General features: G+C 30.8%; 5 protein-coding genes across 17 annotated transcripts; 4 read left to right on the top strand and 1 right to left on the bottom strand.

Annotated features, from left to right (window-relative positions):
* Positions 1–68: 68 nt before the first annotated feature.
* LOC126874044 (2-amino-3-ketobutyrate coenzyme A ligase, mitochondrial) lies at positions 69–2364 on the top strand. The gene is made up of 7 exons (XM_050635640.1): positions 69–251; positions 331–539; positions 621–907; positions 971–1177; positions 1424–1616; positions 1701–1878; positions 1952–2364. The coding sequence occupies exons 1-7, from the start codon at positions 230–232 to the stop codon at positions 2107–2109; spliced, it is 1254 nt and encodes a 417-aa protein (XP_050491597.1). The 5' UTR covers positions 69–229; the 3' UTR covers positions 2110–2364.
* On the bottom strand, positions 2194–4842 carry LOC126874054 (ATPase ASNA1 homolog). 2 transcript variants are annotated; one of them, XM_050635672.1, is made up of 6 exons: positions 4609–4842; positions 4332–4540; positions 4124–4220; positions 2990–3140; positions 2602–2910; positions 2194–2527 (listed from the first exon to the last, which is right to left on the bottom strand). In XM_050635672.1, exons 1-6 carry the CDS (start codon positions 4734–4736, stop codon positions 2408–2410), a joined length of 1014 nt encoding a protein of 337 aa, XP_050491629.1. In that variant the 5' UTR covers positions 4737–4842; the 3' UTR covers positions 2194–2407. The 2 variants fall into 2 exon arrangements, with proteins under 2 accessions (XP_050491629.1, XP_050491628.1); XM_050635671.1 differs by having other exon boundaries at positions 4124–4226; positions 4609–4838.
* A 145-nt stretch (positions 4843–4987) lies between these two features.
* LOC126874053 (mitogen-activated protein kinase p38a-like) lies at positions 4988–10510 on the top strand. 3 transcript variants are annotated; one of them, XM_050635666.1, is made up of 10 exons: positions 4988–6092; positions 6947–7076; positions 7282–7340; positions 7441–7582; positions 7657–7819; positions 7887–7958; positions 8445–8524; positions 9322–9400; positions 9481–9654; positions 9746–10510. In XM_050635666.1, exons 1-10 carry the CDS (start codon positions 5989–5991, stop codon positions 9823–9825), a joined length of 1083 nt encoding a protein of 360 aa, XP_050491623.1. In that variant the 5' UTR covers positions 4988–5988; the 3' UTR covers positions 9826–10510. The 3 variants fall into 3 exon arrangements, with proteins under 3 accessions (XP_050491623.1, XP_050491624.1, XP_050491625.1); XM_050635667.1 differs by lacking the exon at positions 8445–8524 and adding an exon at positions 8888–8967; XM_050635668.1 differs by lacking the exon at positions 4988–6092 and adding an exon at positions 6124–6578.
* A 129-nt stretch (positions 10511–10639) lies between these two features.
* On the top strand, positions 10640–12361 carry LOC126874052 (uncharacterized). 5 transcript variants are annotated; one of them, XM_050635661.1, is made up of 5 exons: positions 10640–11207; positions 11277–11449; positions 11537–11786; positions 11882–12008; positions 12072–12361. In XM_050635661.1, exons 1-5 carry the CDS (start codon positions 10863–10865, stop codon positions 12281–12283), a joined length of 1107 nt encoding a protein of 368 aa, XP_050491618.1. In that variant the 5' UTR covers positions 10640–10862; the 3' UTR covers positions 12284–12361. The 5 variants fall into 5 exon arrangements, with proteins under 5 accessions (XP_050491618.1, XP_050491619.1, XP_050491622.1 ...); XM_050635662.1 differs by having other exon boundaries at positions 11885–12008; XM_050635665.1 differs by having other exon boundaries at positions 11537–11756; positions 11846–12008.
* A 309-nt stretch (positions 12362–12670) lies between these two features.
* Positions 12671–18203, top strand: LOC126874035 (uncharacterized). Of its 6 annotated transcripts, none has more exons than XM_050635603.1 (7): positions 12671–12812; positions 13215–13705; positions 13787–14041; positions 14158–15117; positions 15216–15353; positions 15423–17205; positions 17565–17903. In XM_050635603.1, the coding sequence occupies exons 2-6, from the start codon at positions 13306–13308 to the stop codon at positions 16325–16327; spliced, it is 2658 nt and encodes an 885-aa protein (XP_050491560.1). In that variant the 5' UTR covers positions 12671–12812; positions 13215–13305; the 3' UTR covers positions 16328–17205; positions 17565–17903. The 6 variants fall into 6 exon arrangements, with proteins under 6 accessions (XP_050491560.1, XP_050491561.1, XP_050491559.1 ...); XM_050635604.1 differs by lacking the exon at positions 12671–12812 and having other exon boundaries at positions 13113–13705; positions 17565–17815; positions 17894–18203; XM_050635602.1 differs by lacking the exon at positions 12671–12812 and having other exon boundaries at positions 13113–13705; positions 15423–17219.
* The last annotated feature ends 169 nt before the right edge of the window (positions 18204–18372 follow it).

Genomic DNA, 18372 nt, shown 5'->3' on the forward strand with positions numbered 1-18372 from the left:
TATAATTTTATCAAATTTTATATTTGATATATTTTTCAATGATATACATTATATTACTTGTAAAAGATTACATACAGATCATCTCCTATAAAACGAAGTTATGCAGAGATTGAAGATTATTATACACCTAAACAGGTTTGTCTAGTTCATTATACTTTCACTTCTTCAGAATCAAGCATTATTCCAGTATTCATTGAGATATACTATAAATTGTAAAGTGCACTAAAATATGAATTCTATTCTTAATAAAAGTATCTTATTCTTATTATATTTTGATTCAACTATAATTGTGAACAAAAACATTGTTTTAAATGTTTATTTTCTTAACAGCTATAAAATTTCAAAATAGAAGATGGATACTATTGGGAAGATCCATGAGCTTACTGGCAGAATGTATAACACCAGAATTAAAAGCTATAGAAGCAGCTGGTACTTGGAAAAAGGAGAGAGTAATTGCTTCGCCTCAACGAACACATATTGTATTAGCAAATGGAATACAGGCCCTAAATTTTTGTGCTAACAATTATCTAGGGTTAGCAGTAAGTATTAGAATTTCTAAAATTAATATGATAAAATTGTGTTTATCATATTAATCAATTTTCATTATTTCTTAAATTTAGGATAATAAAGAAGTCATTTCTGCTGCAAAACTTGCTCTGGATAAGTATGGAGCGGGTTTAAGTTCTGTTAGATTTATATGTGGTACACAAGACATTCACATAGAATTAGAAAAGAAAATTGCTAGCTTTCATGGCAGAGAAGATGCTATTCTTTACGCATCTTGTTTCGATGCAAATGCTGGATTATTTGAGACATTATTAACACCCGAAGATACTGTTATAAGTGATGAGCTTAATCATGCTTCCATCATTGACGGTATCAGGTTATGTAAAGCAAGGAAACAGAGGTGAATGAGTTAAATTTATTTTATTTTTCTTTATTATGTAAAAATATATTATATTTTGCAAAGGTACAAGCATAGGGACATGATAGATTTGGAGAATAAGCTACAGGATAGTATGTCTTCGCGTTTACGATTGATTGCAACTGACGGTGTCTTTTCTATGGATGGCACTGTTGCGCCATTACCAAAAATATTAGAGCTTTCAAAGAAATATAACGCTCTTACGTTTGTAGATGATTGTCATGCTACTGGATTTTTTGGAAAAGCTGGAAGGTAATTGCATTTATTTTGATACACTTTGTATTAAATTTCTATTAATTAGCAGCCGATACAATTTTTTATTCTATAACAATCGTTTAGTTCTTTTCACATTTCTTAACTTTCTTTTAAAATTCGGACCTAAATTTACTGGGTTTTATTTATCGTAACTTACTCTAATTTTTTTAAATATATTGTATTATTGAAAAATAATTAATTTAACTATAAAGTTTATTTTCATATTGAGTAATTTAATTCTAGAGGCACAGAGGATTATTTTAATCAATTAGGAAATGTTGATATCATTAACTCCACGTTAGGCAAAGCTCTTGGTGGAGCAGCAGGTGGTTATACAACTAGTAAAAAAGAACTTATTAATTTGTTGAGACAACGTAGCAGACCATATTTATTTTCAAATTCATTGCCACCACCTGTAGTTGCATCAGCTAGTAAGGTATACTAAAATGTCAATTGTTTTTGTTAAAATAAAAAAAACAATGTGATCACTGATATTTTTATTTTTTAATATTGTATATAGGTTATGGATTTAATAACAAACTCTATGGAATTTTTGGATCGTTTAAAAAATAATACCAATCTGTTTAGAAGTAATATGAAAGCAGCTGGTTTTACAATTGCTGGTGACAATCATCCTATCTGTCCTGTTATGATAGGTGATGCAAGATTAGCTACTGAATTTGCTGATAAAATGATTGGTAAATATTTACAGTATATCATGTAATGTATCAGTTTTTAGCAATACGTATAATAATCGTTTTCTATTTATAGAACAAGGAATCTATGTTATTGGTTTTAGTTATCCAGTAGTACCAAAAGATAAAGCGCGAATACGTGTTCAAATTAGTGCTGCACATTCAGAAAAGGACATAGAATATGCTGTAAACGCATTTGTACATATTGGAAAAGAACTTAATATTATTAAGTGATATTCTTCCTAGTCATAAAAAATTCTAGTAATTGAAATATTTTTTATAATTCTTTAATCAAATCGGTAATATAAAAAACAAAAATAAAAGTTACACATATATAATTGATCAAGTAATGTTTAATATACAAGTACATCAAACTGAAATTTTTAATATATGTATTCCTATTGTATTAAATATTATAAAAGTATTACCTCTTATACAAACTTCATCATGTATAAGTAATCCTTTTAGATTAAAAATCTTTTGATTACATGTCAAAGTTATATATTTTTACGAAATGTTAATTGTACAGACGTTAAGGCTTATATGGTTTTACAAGATTTTCCGAAAATTCTCTGACTTGTTGGACTCCTCGAATTTCTTTTTCTAATAAAGGAACTCGGATAATATGAAAATCTTCATAAAGATCCATTATCTAGCAAAGAGTTATTGTATTAATTTCTTCAGTTCCTATATGAAGTAATATGAAATCATAATATTTTGATTTACCTGCTCTAAATATTTATCTTGTATTTTATGCCTAGCAAGACACAGTTTACAAGATGTACAGTTTTCTTTTAAGAATAATAACTGATTCACTATGATATTGTGAGTATCTATACCACATTTTGTTAATTCTTGTACGAGTCTTTCTGTCTCGTACAGTGACAAGAATTCTGCTATGCACACACAAACAAATGTAGTCTGGTCAGGGTTTTTAAATTGTTCATTAACTTGTCGAATGACAACAAGCATCTCCTCTATTTTGTTACAGAATGTATCTACATTGAAATCTGTCATTCCCAATAATGAACTGATCTATAACAAAGTAGTTTTGAAATTGGAATACTGTTTAAGCTGATACTACATATCATTCATTAAACTAAGTATTTCTGACCTGTGTAATAAAAGGACTAATCTTCATCTTCAGACGCATTAATTTTCCCAATCCTTTTTCTACTACTTGTGGGAATGATAATAATCTTAAAGTATGACCAGTGGGTGCAGTATCAAAAACAACAACAGAAAAGTTCATTCCTTTAACCAATCTGAAAATATGGATAACATATAGAACAGTTAAGTTATACCATATATAAATATCGTTGATAAAACTACAGAAAAGCCATCTCACCTCCGATTTCGATGATTTTTAGTTATGTCGTAAAACTTAACATTCTAAACAACTGTTTCCTATACATATAACTGGCAGTTTCGCTTAGAGGGATTCGCAAAAATCTGTCGATACCACTACAGTGAATTCTGCCTATAGTTGTGTGTGTCTGACAGCATATGCTTCAGTATTGATTGCCGACTGCCGGCCGCTTTTCTTCTGTTTATAAACGAGGATCAGACAAGCTTAAAGGTTCCGTGCACAACTGCATATACAAGGCTACAAAAAATGTTTGTTATAATTTATTTAAGAAAGGATATCATCAATGTATTGAATTTGGGTTAATCTTTTTAATATGGCTGCCACGCGGCGGCCGAGAACGCTTGTCTAAAATAATAACAATTATTTTTTTCGAAAAATAATATCAATTATTCATTCGCCTACTATTTTTATAATTAATTTGTTATTATTTCATGCGGCGGCTGAATAGAATAACCTAAGCCAAACCGAAACTCAATACATTGATGATATTCACTTTTAAGTAAGTTATAAATTATAAATAACAGATATTTCTTGTAGCCTCGCATATGCAGCTTTGTGTTGGACCTTCAAGCTTGCCCAACCTTTGTTTATAAACAGAAGATAAGCAGATGAGAAGATGGCAACCAATATTGACACATATGTTGTCACAGATGTACAACTATAAGTGGAATAAGTAAAATATAAATAGAATTGTAGAAGTATCAACAGGTTTCTGCAAATATTTCAAAAACTAAGAGAGATACTATGCTTTTTATATGTATAGAAAAAAGTTGTTCAAGATATTAATGTCTATAGCATATTTCATAATCATCCAAATCAAAGATAAGAAAGTTTTTCTATGGTTTTACCAATATTGTTAAATTACAAAGTATTATTAACTTCATGACTTCTGCATAACTCATTGCTTCGTCTATACCAGGGAATGCTCCAACAATTTCTTGCATTATGCTTCTACTTAATCTCATGGCTTCTCCTCCTGGAACTGTTTTGTAAATAATTTATGTGTACATTTATGCATCAAACTACCAACAACATTGTAAGCATATAAAGTGTAATACAAAGGTATAACATCGATAAAACAAAATACCTGCTTCACTTTCGAAATACTCTTCTGGCAATTCAGTAATGCCCACGTTTGGATCTATTTCCATAGCAAAAAGATTTTCAAAACCTTTTACTTTCGTCGGAACTTTACTGAACTTTTGATCAAACGCGTCGGAGATATTGTGCGCCGGGTCAGTAGATATGATGAGTACATTTTCTCTGACTTTCGATAACTGCACAGCCAAAGAACAACTGGAAATTAAAACAAGCAATGATCAAACTGCGATAAACAAACGAACTTTTGAGGTTAGAATATTAACCTGCACGTTGTTTTACCGACTCCACCTTTACCACCGACAAATATCCATCGCAAAGACCGTTGTTCGATTACGTTTCTAATCGAAGGCTCGTATTCAATCGTTTCTTCATCATTTATGCTCATATTCATCAAGAAAGACTGTGTTCCTAACAAATTTTACCACGTCATTTACCAATGTCGCTAGTATGGGACAAGAGCTTTTTTTGTGTTATATACGCAATAATTGACAAAGAGTGGCGCTACAATCGCTCAATCATAGCTCCACACATTACATCCTACATTAAGTCGATTCTAGCCCGCGCACCAGCGAAGATATAGATGGCGTTACCGTCATGGATTAGGTTATTGGGTCATCGTTCAAGTTGGTGAGAGTGAGATGGTAGCTGAGAGGATAAGACACATATGAGACTTGACATGACTAGATCAGCGGTTCTTAACCTGTGATCCACAGTTCCTGGGGAACACAAAATCTTTGTGTGCAAGTTATTATTATATTATTCGAATAAAAATCATTTAGTTAATTCATAATGAATCTCTTCTCTCCGAGAAGGTTGTTGAACAGTTAATGTGTTTTAATTATATATATTTGGCACATTATTTATTTAAATCTTGAGTTAAGTATTGAGGATTCGCGACAATAAAAAATTATTTAAAAGAGGTCTGTGATAAATAAAAGATTAAGAACCGCTGGACTAACTGGCAGAAATAAAAGCTATCTCGAGTTAAGGGAAAAGAGACAATGGAATAAGACTAAAATACATATAAGATGGGCCATGTCCATAAGTCAACTTCCCATTTAAAAGTTGCATAACCTTTTCTTATTGTATATTTTTAAATTTTTGTTCCAGATTTTTACATTTTCTTTTTTGGGAATTTAAATTTTTTTTTTTTTTGGATTTAAATAGAAATTTATTTGCCTTTATTTATCTGCTTTGGATATCTTGTATATATTTATGTATTATATTCGTTCTATAGATGTTTGCACCTTTATATTTCCTAAAAATGGATAGATATCCGTTTATTACTTAGTCTATCAATTATATTCTCAAAAATATGAATTTGCGTAAAAATCCCCTCCCAAAAAATCGAACACATTATTTGTTTAATCGTCGAAAAACAAATATCGAGAAAGACAAATCGACCTCTCGCCATTACAAAAAATTTCAATACGCTATCGATCTGAATACAGAATCGACTTCGAGGGATCGTAGACATACGATTATACGATAGATGTGGTATATAGTTTTTAATACTGGGCTAATTTGGAAATGCATGAAGTGTCTGTAAACTCCGGTTCCAAACGTTAGTGCGTGGTGTTTGTGCTGTAATTGTTGTTATTCTTCCTTTTATCAAGCGGCGTGACTGAGAAATTGAATGTAGCATGCCGCAATTTCATAAAATCGAAATAAATAGGACCGAATGGGAGGTTCCGGAACGATACCAAATGCTCACACCAGTGGGATCAGGAGCTTATGGTCAGGTCTGGTAAGAATTCAGAAAAACAATTCCAATATAAATTTATATGTTTCAATAATTGTATAATACCATCCTAATCTCATATATTTTTTAGATTGTTCCTTATTCGGGAACCTGTCTATAATGTTTAAACGATCCCGCTCCATATCTCGTTAATAATTTAAGATTTGGTTGCGACCATGAACCAATCATAACCTTGACATTTCTACGATCGTTCATTATGCCACTTAAAATCGTATATACACATATGTCATTCTTCTTTTTTCTTATTTTGTAATTTAGATTTTAACGAGATTATTAATACGTAAATGTTACGATTGCGGCAGCTCGTGCAAGTATCTCGTGCACCGTCGCATCCTACATCATGGGCCAAACTAAAATTAGAATTATTTGACAATGCTTTTCCGTGAAGATGAATTTAATGAGATGTATTATACCCGAATTTTCTCGGTGAAACATTTCACAGAACTTCCACTTGGATTTGATAATTGATTAGTAAATTTATATTAACTCTTACTTTATTATTTAATTCTTTAAGTACATGAAATACATTGTGTTTTCTAGAAAAATAAATCCTCTTATGATCATAAAAGAAGATTGATATATACATATACATATATTATATAATTTTAAATAATTATGTTTAAATTAGTTATTAAGATTTAATTTTATTATTGTAAATGTAAACTGTAATATGTATGTATTTATTGATACCCTTCTGAATTACAAGAATTTCTACTTCCTTATTATAAATCTACATTCACATAATCTTACAACAGAGTATTTATATATTATATATTCTTGTTTTGTTCTATGTAAATCATAGTAGAAACTGGATTAAGGAATCATATATATATTTTTAGCTCGGCAGTTGACACAAAAACTGGACAGAAAGTAGCAATAAAAAAGTTAGCCAGACCATTCCAATCAGCTGTGCATGCAAAACGCACATATAGAGAACTTCGTATGTTGAAGCATATGAATCATGAAAATGTGAGTACATAAATGTGGATTATATATAAGTTTAATATATCTTTGAAGTTGGCATTGTAGAAATTAATGGATTTAGAAACTTTATCTTGTTACTAAATTTAGGGACGACTATGTTCTGTATAGTGAGTTCCATCATGCTATTATTGACCTGTACAAATCAAAATCAATGAGTTTTACAGTGAAATAATCATATAATTCATTACAGGTAATTGGTTTACTAGATGTATTCCATCCCTCTTCTTCTTTAGAAGATTTTCAGCAAGTGTAAGTGCTTTTATGTACTTCTATAATGTTGATTATCTCTTTTCAACCCCTTGATTATGACTCCTTATCATGTTTTAGTAATCACATGTACTTTTAATAGATATTTAGTCACGCATCTGATGGGTGCAGATCTCAATAATATTGTAAGAACTCAGAAACTTTCGGATGATCATGTACAGTTTCTTGTATATCAAATCCTTCGTGGTCTCAAATATATTCACTCTGCGAGTATAATACACAGGGTAAAGTAGCATAACTGATAACAACAATTTAAATGTAATATAGAATACTTTAAATACATTCTTGTCAAATTTAGGATTTAAAACCTTCTAATATAGCTGTAAATGAAGATTGTGAGCTGAAAATTTTAGATTTTGGATTAGCCAGACCTACAGAAAATGAAATGACTGGTTATGTTGCTACAAGGTGGTATAGAGCTCCAGAAATTATGCTTAATTGGATGCATTATAATCAAACAGGTGGTTATTATTTTTCTTTTTGCAAATATCTTATAATACACAATAGTATAATATTTATGCTTTTTAGTTGATATATGGTCTGTTGGATGTATAATGGCCGAACTATTAACGGGGAGAACGTTATTTCCGGGAACAGATCGTATCCTTTTTACAACCAATCATGCTTTTTATAATTCCTCTTAATATCGATGTCTAATATTCAAGTTTATTGTTTGTGGTTTTCATCTAATAATGTTGTACTTGTATGCACATAAAACTTCTTTCATAATTTATCTTCAATGAATATTATAAATCTTTAACCATCTTTAACCATCTCAGAATTAAAGGATATGCTTTTCGCTAAGGCTCTACATGGCTTCTTTCCTGCTTTAAAATGTTCAGTTGTTTTACTAATATGTTAATTACATAGTATTTTATTTGTCAGTTGGCAAAAAATGCTTTAATTTAGCTTCTGTTTGATAGCAAGGGAAATTAGCTTTTATTTTACAAGTAAAAATTCATTCAAATATGTATATAATTTTTAATATGCTTCAATGCACGAAATTGTCTGTTGTATTTATGTAATAATTAAAGTATCCATATAGTGAAAGTAGAAAAAGGTGTGGTGGAACCTTAGCAAGAGCAGATATACACCAACTGAACTTAATAATGGAGATACTGGGTACTCCACGTGACGAGTTTATGCAAAAAATATCGTCAGAGTCGGTAAGTAATTTTTAAATTGTTAAATAAGAATTTATCCATAGAAAAAGCCTAAATAGTGCATGCTGCTCATTGATAACGTGTTACGATTTAATTGCCTCGCATGTTACATGTTTTTTTATCAATATTTCCCTGATTAATAAATTTCACTATATATATATGACTAAAATGAAAGAATTATCTTCATAATATTTACAAATTTGGTTGGTGAATATATGTTATTTCCATATATATATTATAACTCGTACTTTGGAATGCTAACAAATGCTTAAAATAATTACAACCATAATTCATATTACATTGCTTTAAGTTTTTCCTACTCCTGTATAATAAATTATGCTTCAAACATACCTTAACTTTAAGCAGACATTGATCATCTAACACGAGTTTTAGTACTCTGTGGTACACCCACAGAGGAAACTTTAAGCAAAATTACCAGCCAAGAGGTAATTTTTTTTTAGATAAATATTTTTTGCAATCTTTCTTAATTATTTTTTTATGAATTAAAATTTTTTACATTATTTATTCGCATTTTATAATTCTTTCCATAATATTAAAAATAATTTTGTCTATAATATGATTTTGCTTTGAAGTTTAAAATATAAGGTAATATTAATATTAAAAGAGCTACAAAAAGAGTATAATATGAGTTATAACAAAAATATGTAACGCATTTATGAGGTATTACATGCACAATTTTTGAAGAATATTTTCATGAAATATTGTATAAATTTCAAATATTGAAATAATGCAAATTATACGTAAAAACTGAAAATTAATAAGTAAAAATATTGTTTTAGGCGAGAAACTATATACAAAGTTTACCTCCGCTAAAAAAAAAGAACTTCAAAGAAGTATTTCGCGGGGCCAATCCTTTAGGTAATTACCGAATTTAAAAAGTCTTCTAAATTAAAATTATTTTTATAAATTAAATTAATATATTTTTTACTACTTTTCAGCTATAGATTTACTTGAATTAATGTTAGAACTAGATGCAGAGAAACGAATTACAGCAGAACAAGCTTTAGCTCACCCATATCTTGCACAGTATGCTGATCCAACTGATGAACCAGTATCTTTACCATATGATCAAAGTTTTGAAGATATGGATTTACCTGTTGAAAAATGGAAAGGTATATGTTTCCACTATAATATATATATATATACTTCATAAATAGTCATTCATATATTACTAACGTGGTAATTCATTTTTATTATTTGTAGAACTTGTTTATCATGAAGTTATAAATTTTGTACCTCAACAATTACCTGCAATGGCTTCGACGATTGAGTCTTCTTCGTAAGGTTACGTCGATAGCACAAATAATATAGTAAGATAAGTAAGATAATACAGTAAGATAATCATAACAATGAATAATTATGAAAAGATACATGTATAATTGTTATATACAAAGGATATCACATTGTATATAATATGGTGTTACATAAGTAACAGAGTTAATCATACAAACTTATTTGTATTAGAGGCAAAATGTATATTTTTGTTAATGACGCATGATACAAGGAAATGCTAATATTTTTCACACTGAGCATTGGTTGTTTTAGAATATAAAGCTATCAAACATGTGACAAATTATTCATATTCATGGTTTTATATGGACATTTTTGTTACATATTCACGTGTTTGAATACTTTGAAGCTACGAGTGCAAGCGCAATTTAATAACCGAAGATCTATTAAGGATTTAAAGCAACTTTTTTTTGTAAAAAGCCGAATTACTTAATATAAAAGACAACTCTTTATCAATAAAAATAAATTATTAAAAAAATGCTAGCTTCAAGGGTTAGATTTTGTTGTATACACCGCTGGTTCTAGTCTATAACATAGAACATATTACATCGAATTTATGGTTAAAAATAATTCTTATTTCACACGCAGATGTAATTTAAAATAATTTAATCTCTAAGATACTGTTATAATGATGCTTTTAACAACAAACATGGCTGAATAAATTTTTTGATCTTTGTATATCGTTTGTTATTTATATTAAGAATTATTCATCTTATTCTTTCACTATGCACATACATTTACGTAAGAAAATCAATAGCTAAACAGACTATATATTTCATGTATTCTTTCATTTTTTTTTTCATGTATATTTTTCTAAATTCTAGTAACTTTTTGAATCTTACGTATGTATGATGTATAATCCGAACGTAATTCATTCATTGCATTCTTTCAGCATACAAATTTTTGCTACGAATTTTAGTATAAGCTCAAGATATGTACATATAGCTTTTATGATATGTAAATAATGGCATCTATCCAAGTGGGGGATTAAATAACCTGATTATGCTACAAATGATCGAAGCAATTTATCATGCCAATTGCATGGACCGATAGTCTAACGTTGAGATTAGTAATTTTTTACAGTAAACACGAATGTCTAAGAAATCCTTTTCATCCGGATTATAAGAACAAACGATGTCGTTACAAAGCTTACAAAAAAATTGTGGATTCTATGGATGTTTGTTGTTTAACAGTTTATGATTGTATCAAAAGGATTACCTGTGTAAAGGCCCAATACTGTTATGAGCTGTCTAAAATCAGTGCTGCAATTTCCTGTGAGAAGTTTTATAGACCAATAGCGAACTGGTTTCCAATAATCCATGAACTGTTTTTCCCATTTATACCAACTTACAATTGTACAAGTGATTGCTGCAAGGTACATATCAACTTATAACAAAACACATTGTACAAATCTTATTTATTTATTATAACAATTTTGTTATAGATATGCAGTGACAAAACAGACACACATGAAAGTTATGACTATGAAGAAACACAGGAGCAGTCGACACGCCCAGTCCCCGCGGAACCGAGAGCATTAAGCACAGACTGTGGTTGTCCATATGAAACTTGTTATTGTGACAAATCGAATATAGCTAAACCTCGTACTCGTCTTAAGTAATTTATTTCATTTGCATAGTGTTAATACATCACTGATTAACATTAGTGTACATAATAAAATATATTAAAACATGGTCCACTTAGCAAAGCAGAAAAACCACCTTTCTTCCTGATGGAAGAGAAGGGTGTAACTACTTCGCAAACCACAGCAAGAGATTGCAAATATTACTTGCACCAGCAAAAGGTATCTCAAATCGATGTGGGGAGTAATATCAGAAGTATCAGTACTGAGCACGCGACTCAATCTGAAATTTCTTATTTCAAAACTGCATGTACAGCTTGTCAAGTGTGTATGGAAAATGAAGTACCTTTTAACTTGATGAAAAAAGATCTAGTAAATAGATTCTTATCTTTAGTTCAATCAACGAGAATAAATGTAAAGTTTGTCGAAAGTTACAAATAACATTAAATATACGAAATAATTTTCAGAAGGAGACAGACATTAGTTACACAGATTGTGCTCCACCAGTGAAAGACATTAAAGAAAGAAGGAAAACTGACGAGTTTGACATGTTCGGCAAGAGTATTGCGTTTCAGTTGCGAAATATAAGTTTCGGTGAATATTGATAGCGTAATATATTACAAAAATAATTATTAAGGTAAAATTATTTGTCTTCAGAAATTGCTGTTAAATTGGAGAAACGAATACAAGATCTAATTGCACAAGAACGTCTGGATCATATGAAACTGAAATATTTGGATTGCTGTACAGCTTCTAGTTGCAGCGAATGTGCAGTTTTGCGCAAGGAAATGGTTTGCAGCTGCGGCCTTCCGATAATCATGATCAAAACAGATTCTTCCTGCGATCTTGATTGCAAGCAACGAATATAATGTTTACGAATTGTCTGTATTTGTTTAGTACTTAGAAAAAAATCTTATCAAAGATATAATATATGAAATATGATTCTATATGTTGGTTCTGGTATTAATGTATAGTATCGTAGCGAAACAAAATTAATAAAATAACGTAGAGTGATTTAACAAATGCTTCCGTTCGATGTATCGCGCGATCAAATTCAGTCGTGTTCTTTAACTGAAACTGATTTTATCTTGTGAATAGTCGTAAAATTATAAACGTATAAGAAATCGCAAACACTATTTTCATAGAGACACTGTATTAAAATACTGTTGGTAAATTCTTCGTATTATAAAATGTCGTCCAAATGGAACGAGAGATTAGTGATCAGTTTTTTAAAAGCGTACAAGCAATATCCGTGCCTTTGGAACCCTTATCACAGACATTACTATAACTGCTATGAGAAGAACAAGGCATTGCAAAGAATTATCAACGATCTCTGCATACCCGGCTTTACCGTAACCGATTATTTGCACCAGATCAAGAGCATAAGAGAAAAGTAATGTACGATCGGAATTTTTGGTAATGAATATTGTGAAAGAGATAAGAGAGAAAATAAAAAACATCATGAACGAATGTAATTTCTTTTTAAAATGATTATTTTGCGTTTGATGATCGGAATTCACAGTATTGAATGGAGAAGAATATACAGCCTTCTTCATTTACTGTAGTATTATGACCTTCATGTCATCTTAAATGCAAAAAAATTAAGTTTAGTCTAATTTTTTAAACATCGAAGCAAACATTGAAAATTAATACGAAATGTTCTCTATACAAAGCATTAAACAAATTTTTATCTTACAAATATTTAACAAACTATGTTATTGATTGATTTTAGAGATGATTACTTTTTAACATCAATGATTACAAAACTATTTATGAAAACAATGATTTTTATTGACACAGATATAAATTGGAACAAACACGAACGATCCAAAGTCTACAATCTCAGAAACAATATAAATCACCATTCTCCTGGTACAATGTAATAGCAGGCATGTTGGCGAAGGTGATTGATGATGAAGAAAGGCAGAGCTGTCAACTTCATGAACAAGAAATGACTTCTGCTGTTAGATCCTTGAGCAGTGATAGCATAAAAACTTCACAGGAGAGAAAAAGAGTGAGCCCAGAAGCAAAATATGTGGAAATTCACCCATGTAATAACGCCACCGGCGGTCGGATGATTTCAAAGAGGAGCAAATCGCAGGAAAAACCATCTTGTCTGGATGGGAAACGTAATTCAACGGGGGAGACGATAACAAAAGAAAAAAGGGAGAAAAGAGTAAAATATGTTCCTTGTCCATCCTTTAGACCAAAGAAAAATGATTCGAGGGATCAAGAAATAGATGAACTTTTGTACTACAAACCCTCCAGAGATGTAGAATCTCAAGAGATAGGTAAAAAATTTGTTCGAAAAATAACTTTGAAAAGAAATATGACAGAGTACGAATAGTTTAATTTTTTCTAACTTTAAGAAGAATATCTTCCAGCTATTCCAAATACTACCATGGATACCAGATTTAACCGTGATTTTCCTTTAACAAAAGAAAACGATAATAGTTATGAATTACCATTTTTAAAATGTCCACTGTGTGGTTGGGAAGATGCGAAACATGAGCAATTTAATTGTAACAAAAACGAGAGAAGAAATTATATTTCTTGTTCGGAATACAATAAAAATCTTTCTGATGGATATAGTCCGTGTGCCGGATGTGACAGCGTCACGCGTGATAGTATGTAAAAAATCAATTTTTATTATAGAGAAATATCTGTTTGAAATTTGGATGAAATCCTAAAATTTGGATATATGTGCAGATACCAACTTAAATTTATTGTCTATTTTATTCAGATTTACCTTTCCGATCTATGGGAATTACTGATCTATCAGAATATTTAAAAAAGTATGTGAACAACTCCGAGGATTTGGAATTTCTACAGACATTATCAAGACATGCATCTTTTGCATCTTTGATAACAAGACATCCATCTGTTGTAACTTTAATAACAGGACTCTCTGCAAGGGCATCAATTACTTCCGCCGTGAAACCTATTCAAATTACGAAAAAATCTGCTCATACAGAAGTAGAACAAAGCGAAGATCCAAAAAGGATTTTAAAAAATAATATTCCAGCATCCATATCGGTTCAAACGCAAGTGCTACAGGTCGACCCTGTAGTAACAGGTAAATTACAGTTGGGTACCATAGAAGCTTCTACCCAACTAGTTCTGCCAGATCTGGATAAACATTCAAAACCAATTGAATTCGTACCAAAAGATGTTTCTCGAGATACGAAGAAGGAACAAGGTACAGAATCAGAACCACTTGCAATTGAAACGCGATTTTCTATTGGTAGGAAAAAACGTGAAATAGGTATCAACGCAATGGATTCTTTTGACAAAGCAGTGCAAAATACAGTTTGTATATCAATTCAAACTACAGATGATATTGACCAAAAAGGAAAAGAGCAAGATAAATATTATAAGACTGATACGATAGAGATGAAGGAAGTAGCAATAAATGTGGTAGATCAAGCTTCGAAAGGAATACAGAGTAGCATCTGTGTATCACGAGGAAATTTAGCCTACCGTATGTCTTTTGAAAAGATGGTAGAATTTGGTACTACCATGTCCTTGCATCAAGTGCGTAGCGTCGGCTGCGTGACGGCGGAAAAGATCAAAGAATTCAAATCGAATTTCGTACAATGCGTTTCTAAAGAAAAATTTCCTTTGGCTCGATCCAAGTCTGATGATTCTATGAAACGTTGTGCTCATCAAGATACGGAATTGAAACATTTTGTGGGAAAAGGACGTAAGCATTTTAATTGGTACTGCTTTGCAGCTTAGCAAAATATAATGCAATACTATGGATATAAAACACTAATTTTACAAAATTGTTTTAATTGATAGCACAAGAATTTGAGGATTCGTGTACAACAGATACGTGTCCATTGAATATACTACATCTCAGTAGAGATCCCACCATGCTCTCAGTTTTACAACAACTTTTGCAGAAAATATTATTTATACACGAACAAAAAATGCAAGGTATACAATTAAACAGATCCTTATAAATTTATGTATCAATTTTCATAATTTAATGAGGTTTAATTTCAGACAAATATAAATATCGCCTAAAAGAAAATTGTTTTATCGACATGGACAAAATGGTGACAGCAATCAAAGAATATATAATGATGCTAGAGCCAAGTGTTATCAGAGATGATGTGAAAGAATTTCATGAAAAGGTTGATAAAAAGTCATCTTTGACAGAAGTTCGAAGACGACCAAGTTTGAAGGAAATTGGCACGTTTACCATGTGTAATGATAAATTAACCATGACTGAAGAAGATATTTTCGAATTAATATTGCAATCCACATTCACGAAAATGGATAAAAGACAAGGAACCATGGAAGACAATATATTGCTATTAGAGAAAATGAAAAGAAAATATCCAATGATAGACAAAGAAGTTTGTACTCATTTGAATTGTAAAGATGTTGGTATCAGTGGATCGTTGATGCAGCTGTGCAATCGCGACATAGAAGTTCAAGGTGATGCTCGATTGTTCAAGGACTCTGTATGTGTCGCAAAGTATGAAGATATAACAGAAAGAATAAGCGTGGGTACCCAGAAACGAGATCCGATACTGGTTCGAGTGATCAAGTGCAATGAAAGTCAGGCGGTAGTAAGGTCGGATAAAGAAACGTTAACTATGAAAAAGGACGTACATTTTGAAAAGAAATGTATAAGCAAACGTGTAGAAACATGCGGTCGACCGACTTGCATTCCGTCCACTGTTTGTAAAATAACAAACGAAGCCAATTTAAAATCTACTCTTCGTAAAGAGTGCGAAAATGAAATGATCGATAGTTATGATATATGCGATATAAATTGTAAAGGAAAAATATCTTATGACTGGACTGATGTAACAAATGATATACTTTCAAATGTTACTAATTCGAAAATTCCGATATGCATGAGACCACTACAAAAATATACATACGCTAGGAGCAAATAATTAAACATTAGGATTAATATAACATATAAAATACATAAATAAATCCTGTGATAAAAAGATATGGAAGTTTATTTGGGAAATAAGTATGACCTTAAAATAACTTTGATCTCATATTAACTTTTTCTTTTAGATATTGTTATATTTCTTAAATCTATTATTGTATCATTTTTTCATTCTTTAAAATTGTATCTTTAAAAATATCTTCTTTATATCAGCATATAGAAACAGTTGTTACCACAATTGAAGATCGTTTTAAACGCAGTCATTGGTATATCTGGCTATCTTCAGAAATGAGCAATAATTTTGATGCAGATCAAAGATTAAGAGAAATCCCTTAAATTCTAGACAACTCTTTATATACATATATAGACACAAAAAGGTGTGATTTTTAGAAGAACTCGGTAATTTTTCGATGAAATTAGATGGAATTAGAAAAACTAACTGTTAAGAGAATCTCGTATAGTTGTTAGATCGGATCATGTGAAATCGATTCGTTCAGTAGAACGAGAATCCTTGGTCCAATCTCGAAGTCAATATCTTGTTATATTCAGGACAGGCAAGTTCGTGGTTGTTCACCTGACAGTCCAAGGACTTATGGCAGGCCTGATGTTTCATTTAGCGTTGACATGAACATACAAGGACGAATCGGGACGCTTTTACGTATTTACGTTGTGTGTATGCGCTAACGCGACAACACAGAAATATCTTGTTAAAAACAGATTGAGTAACGCTATAGATTAATCGCTTTAACTGCATATGCATAATCCATCATGTGCGTCAATTCGGAAAAATGCCTAAACTGCGCACAGTGCGATATACAAAAATTGAAATAACTATTATTCGATTTTGATCTTATAATTCGATAACATAATCAGTCTGTAAGTATATAAATGTAAGTAATAATTATTATTAATAAGTAATTATTAAAAATTGTTTGTAAAAATTAAAATCTAATCATTTGAAAATTAGCTCACTCATTCATTATATATTCTTTTTTGATAATTCTTCTTAAATAATGTTTGTTACACCTTAAATATGGAGAATTTGAGCAAAGATATGTATAACTTTAATTTCCAAATTAAAAATTTTTTTCTTTCTTTAAAGAGCAATGTAAAACAATGATTCAAATTATTCTGTAATTTTGATTGTTATTTGTTAAAAAAAAATTGCACTAAATTGCTGTATATGATCTTTTTCTGTTACAAACTACTACATTGAACGTTTTTTATTTTTTAAGTGAAATCCATTCATAATATTGACTTGGTTGAAAAATGGATTTCTGATTACATTTATTTCAAGAAAATTTTTAATGTTACCCAAAATCTCTAAATGCTGGCACAATATCTGACGAAATGGAAGGGAAAATAAATTATTTCTAGACGAAAAAATGGAAAGATCATTCCCGGCATCTGCACTATTTATTTAAACGTTATCGTGTGTGGCTAGACGAAGAAATAAATATTCAAGATATTTTAACTAAGGGAGGGAGTAAGGAAAATACTAACAAAGATTTGATAAATAGACTTTTACTTACCTCGGATCACCTAATAAACGATTAAGTTTTAGGAACACTGTACATTATATGTATTTTTTTATCTTTGTCCTGAATGCTTATTCGAATACTGTACTATGGAACGTGAAAACGTGGCCTACAAATGTGCGAACGTGGACTGCGAACGTGGACTGCGAACGTGGATTGCGAACGTGGGCTGCGAACGTAGTCTGCGAACGCGCGTACCTGATCTGCGAACGTGGCGAATATGGTTTGCAAACGTAGCCAGCGAATTTTGATTTTTGTCCCAATTTCTCCTTCAAATGTCGCACTGTATTGCACCTTGGAAAATCGTTATTAAACAATTGCCGTTTGTTAATCGTATTGGGGTATCGACTAGAATTTGTCAACCCTTATTTGTTATAAATTATGACAAGCAATGGTATATTTTTCAAGTTTTTCTACAATAGGAGATACATAATAAGGGCTCAGAAGGCTTGGGTTGGGAAGCAATATTGTTGCCTCTAAATCCTTGCGTATTAAAAAGGTTGAA

This window comes from Bombus huntii, chromosome 15 (genome assembly GCF_024542735.1).
Source record: "Bombus huntii isolate Logan2020A chromosome 15, iyBomHunt1.1, whole genome shotgun sequence".
NCBI classification, from domain to species: Eukaryota; Metazoa; Arthropoda; class Insecta; order Hymenoptera; family Apidae; genus Bombus; species Bombus huntii.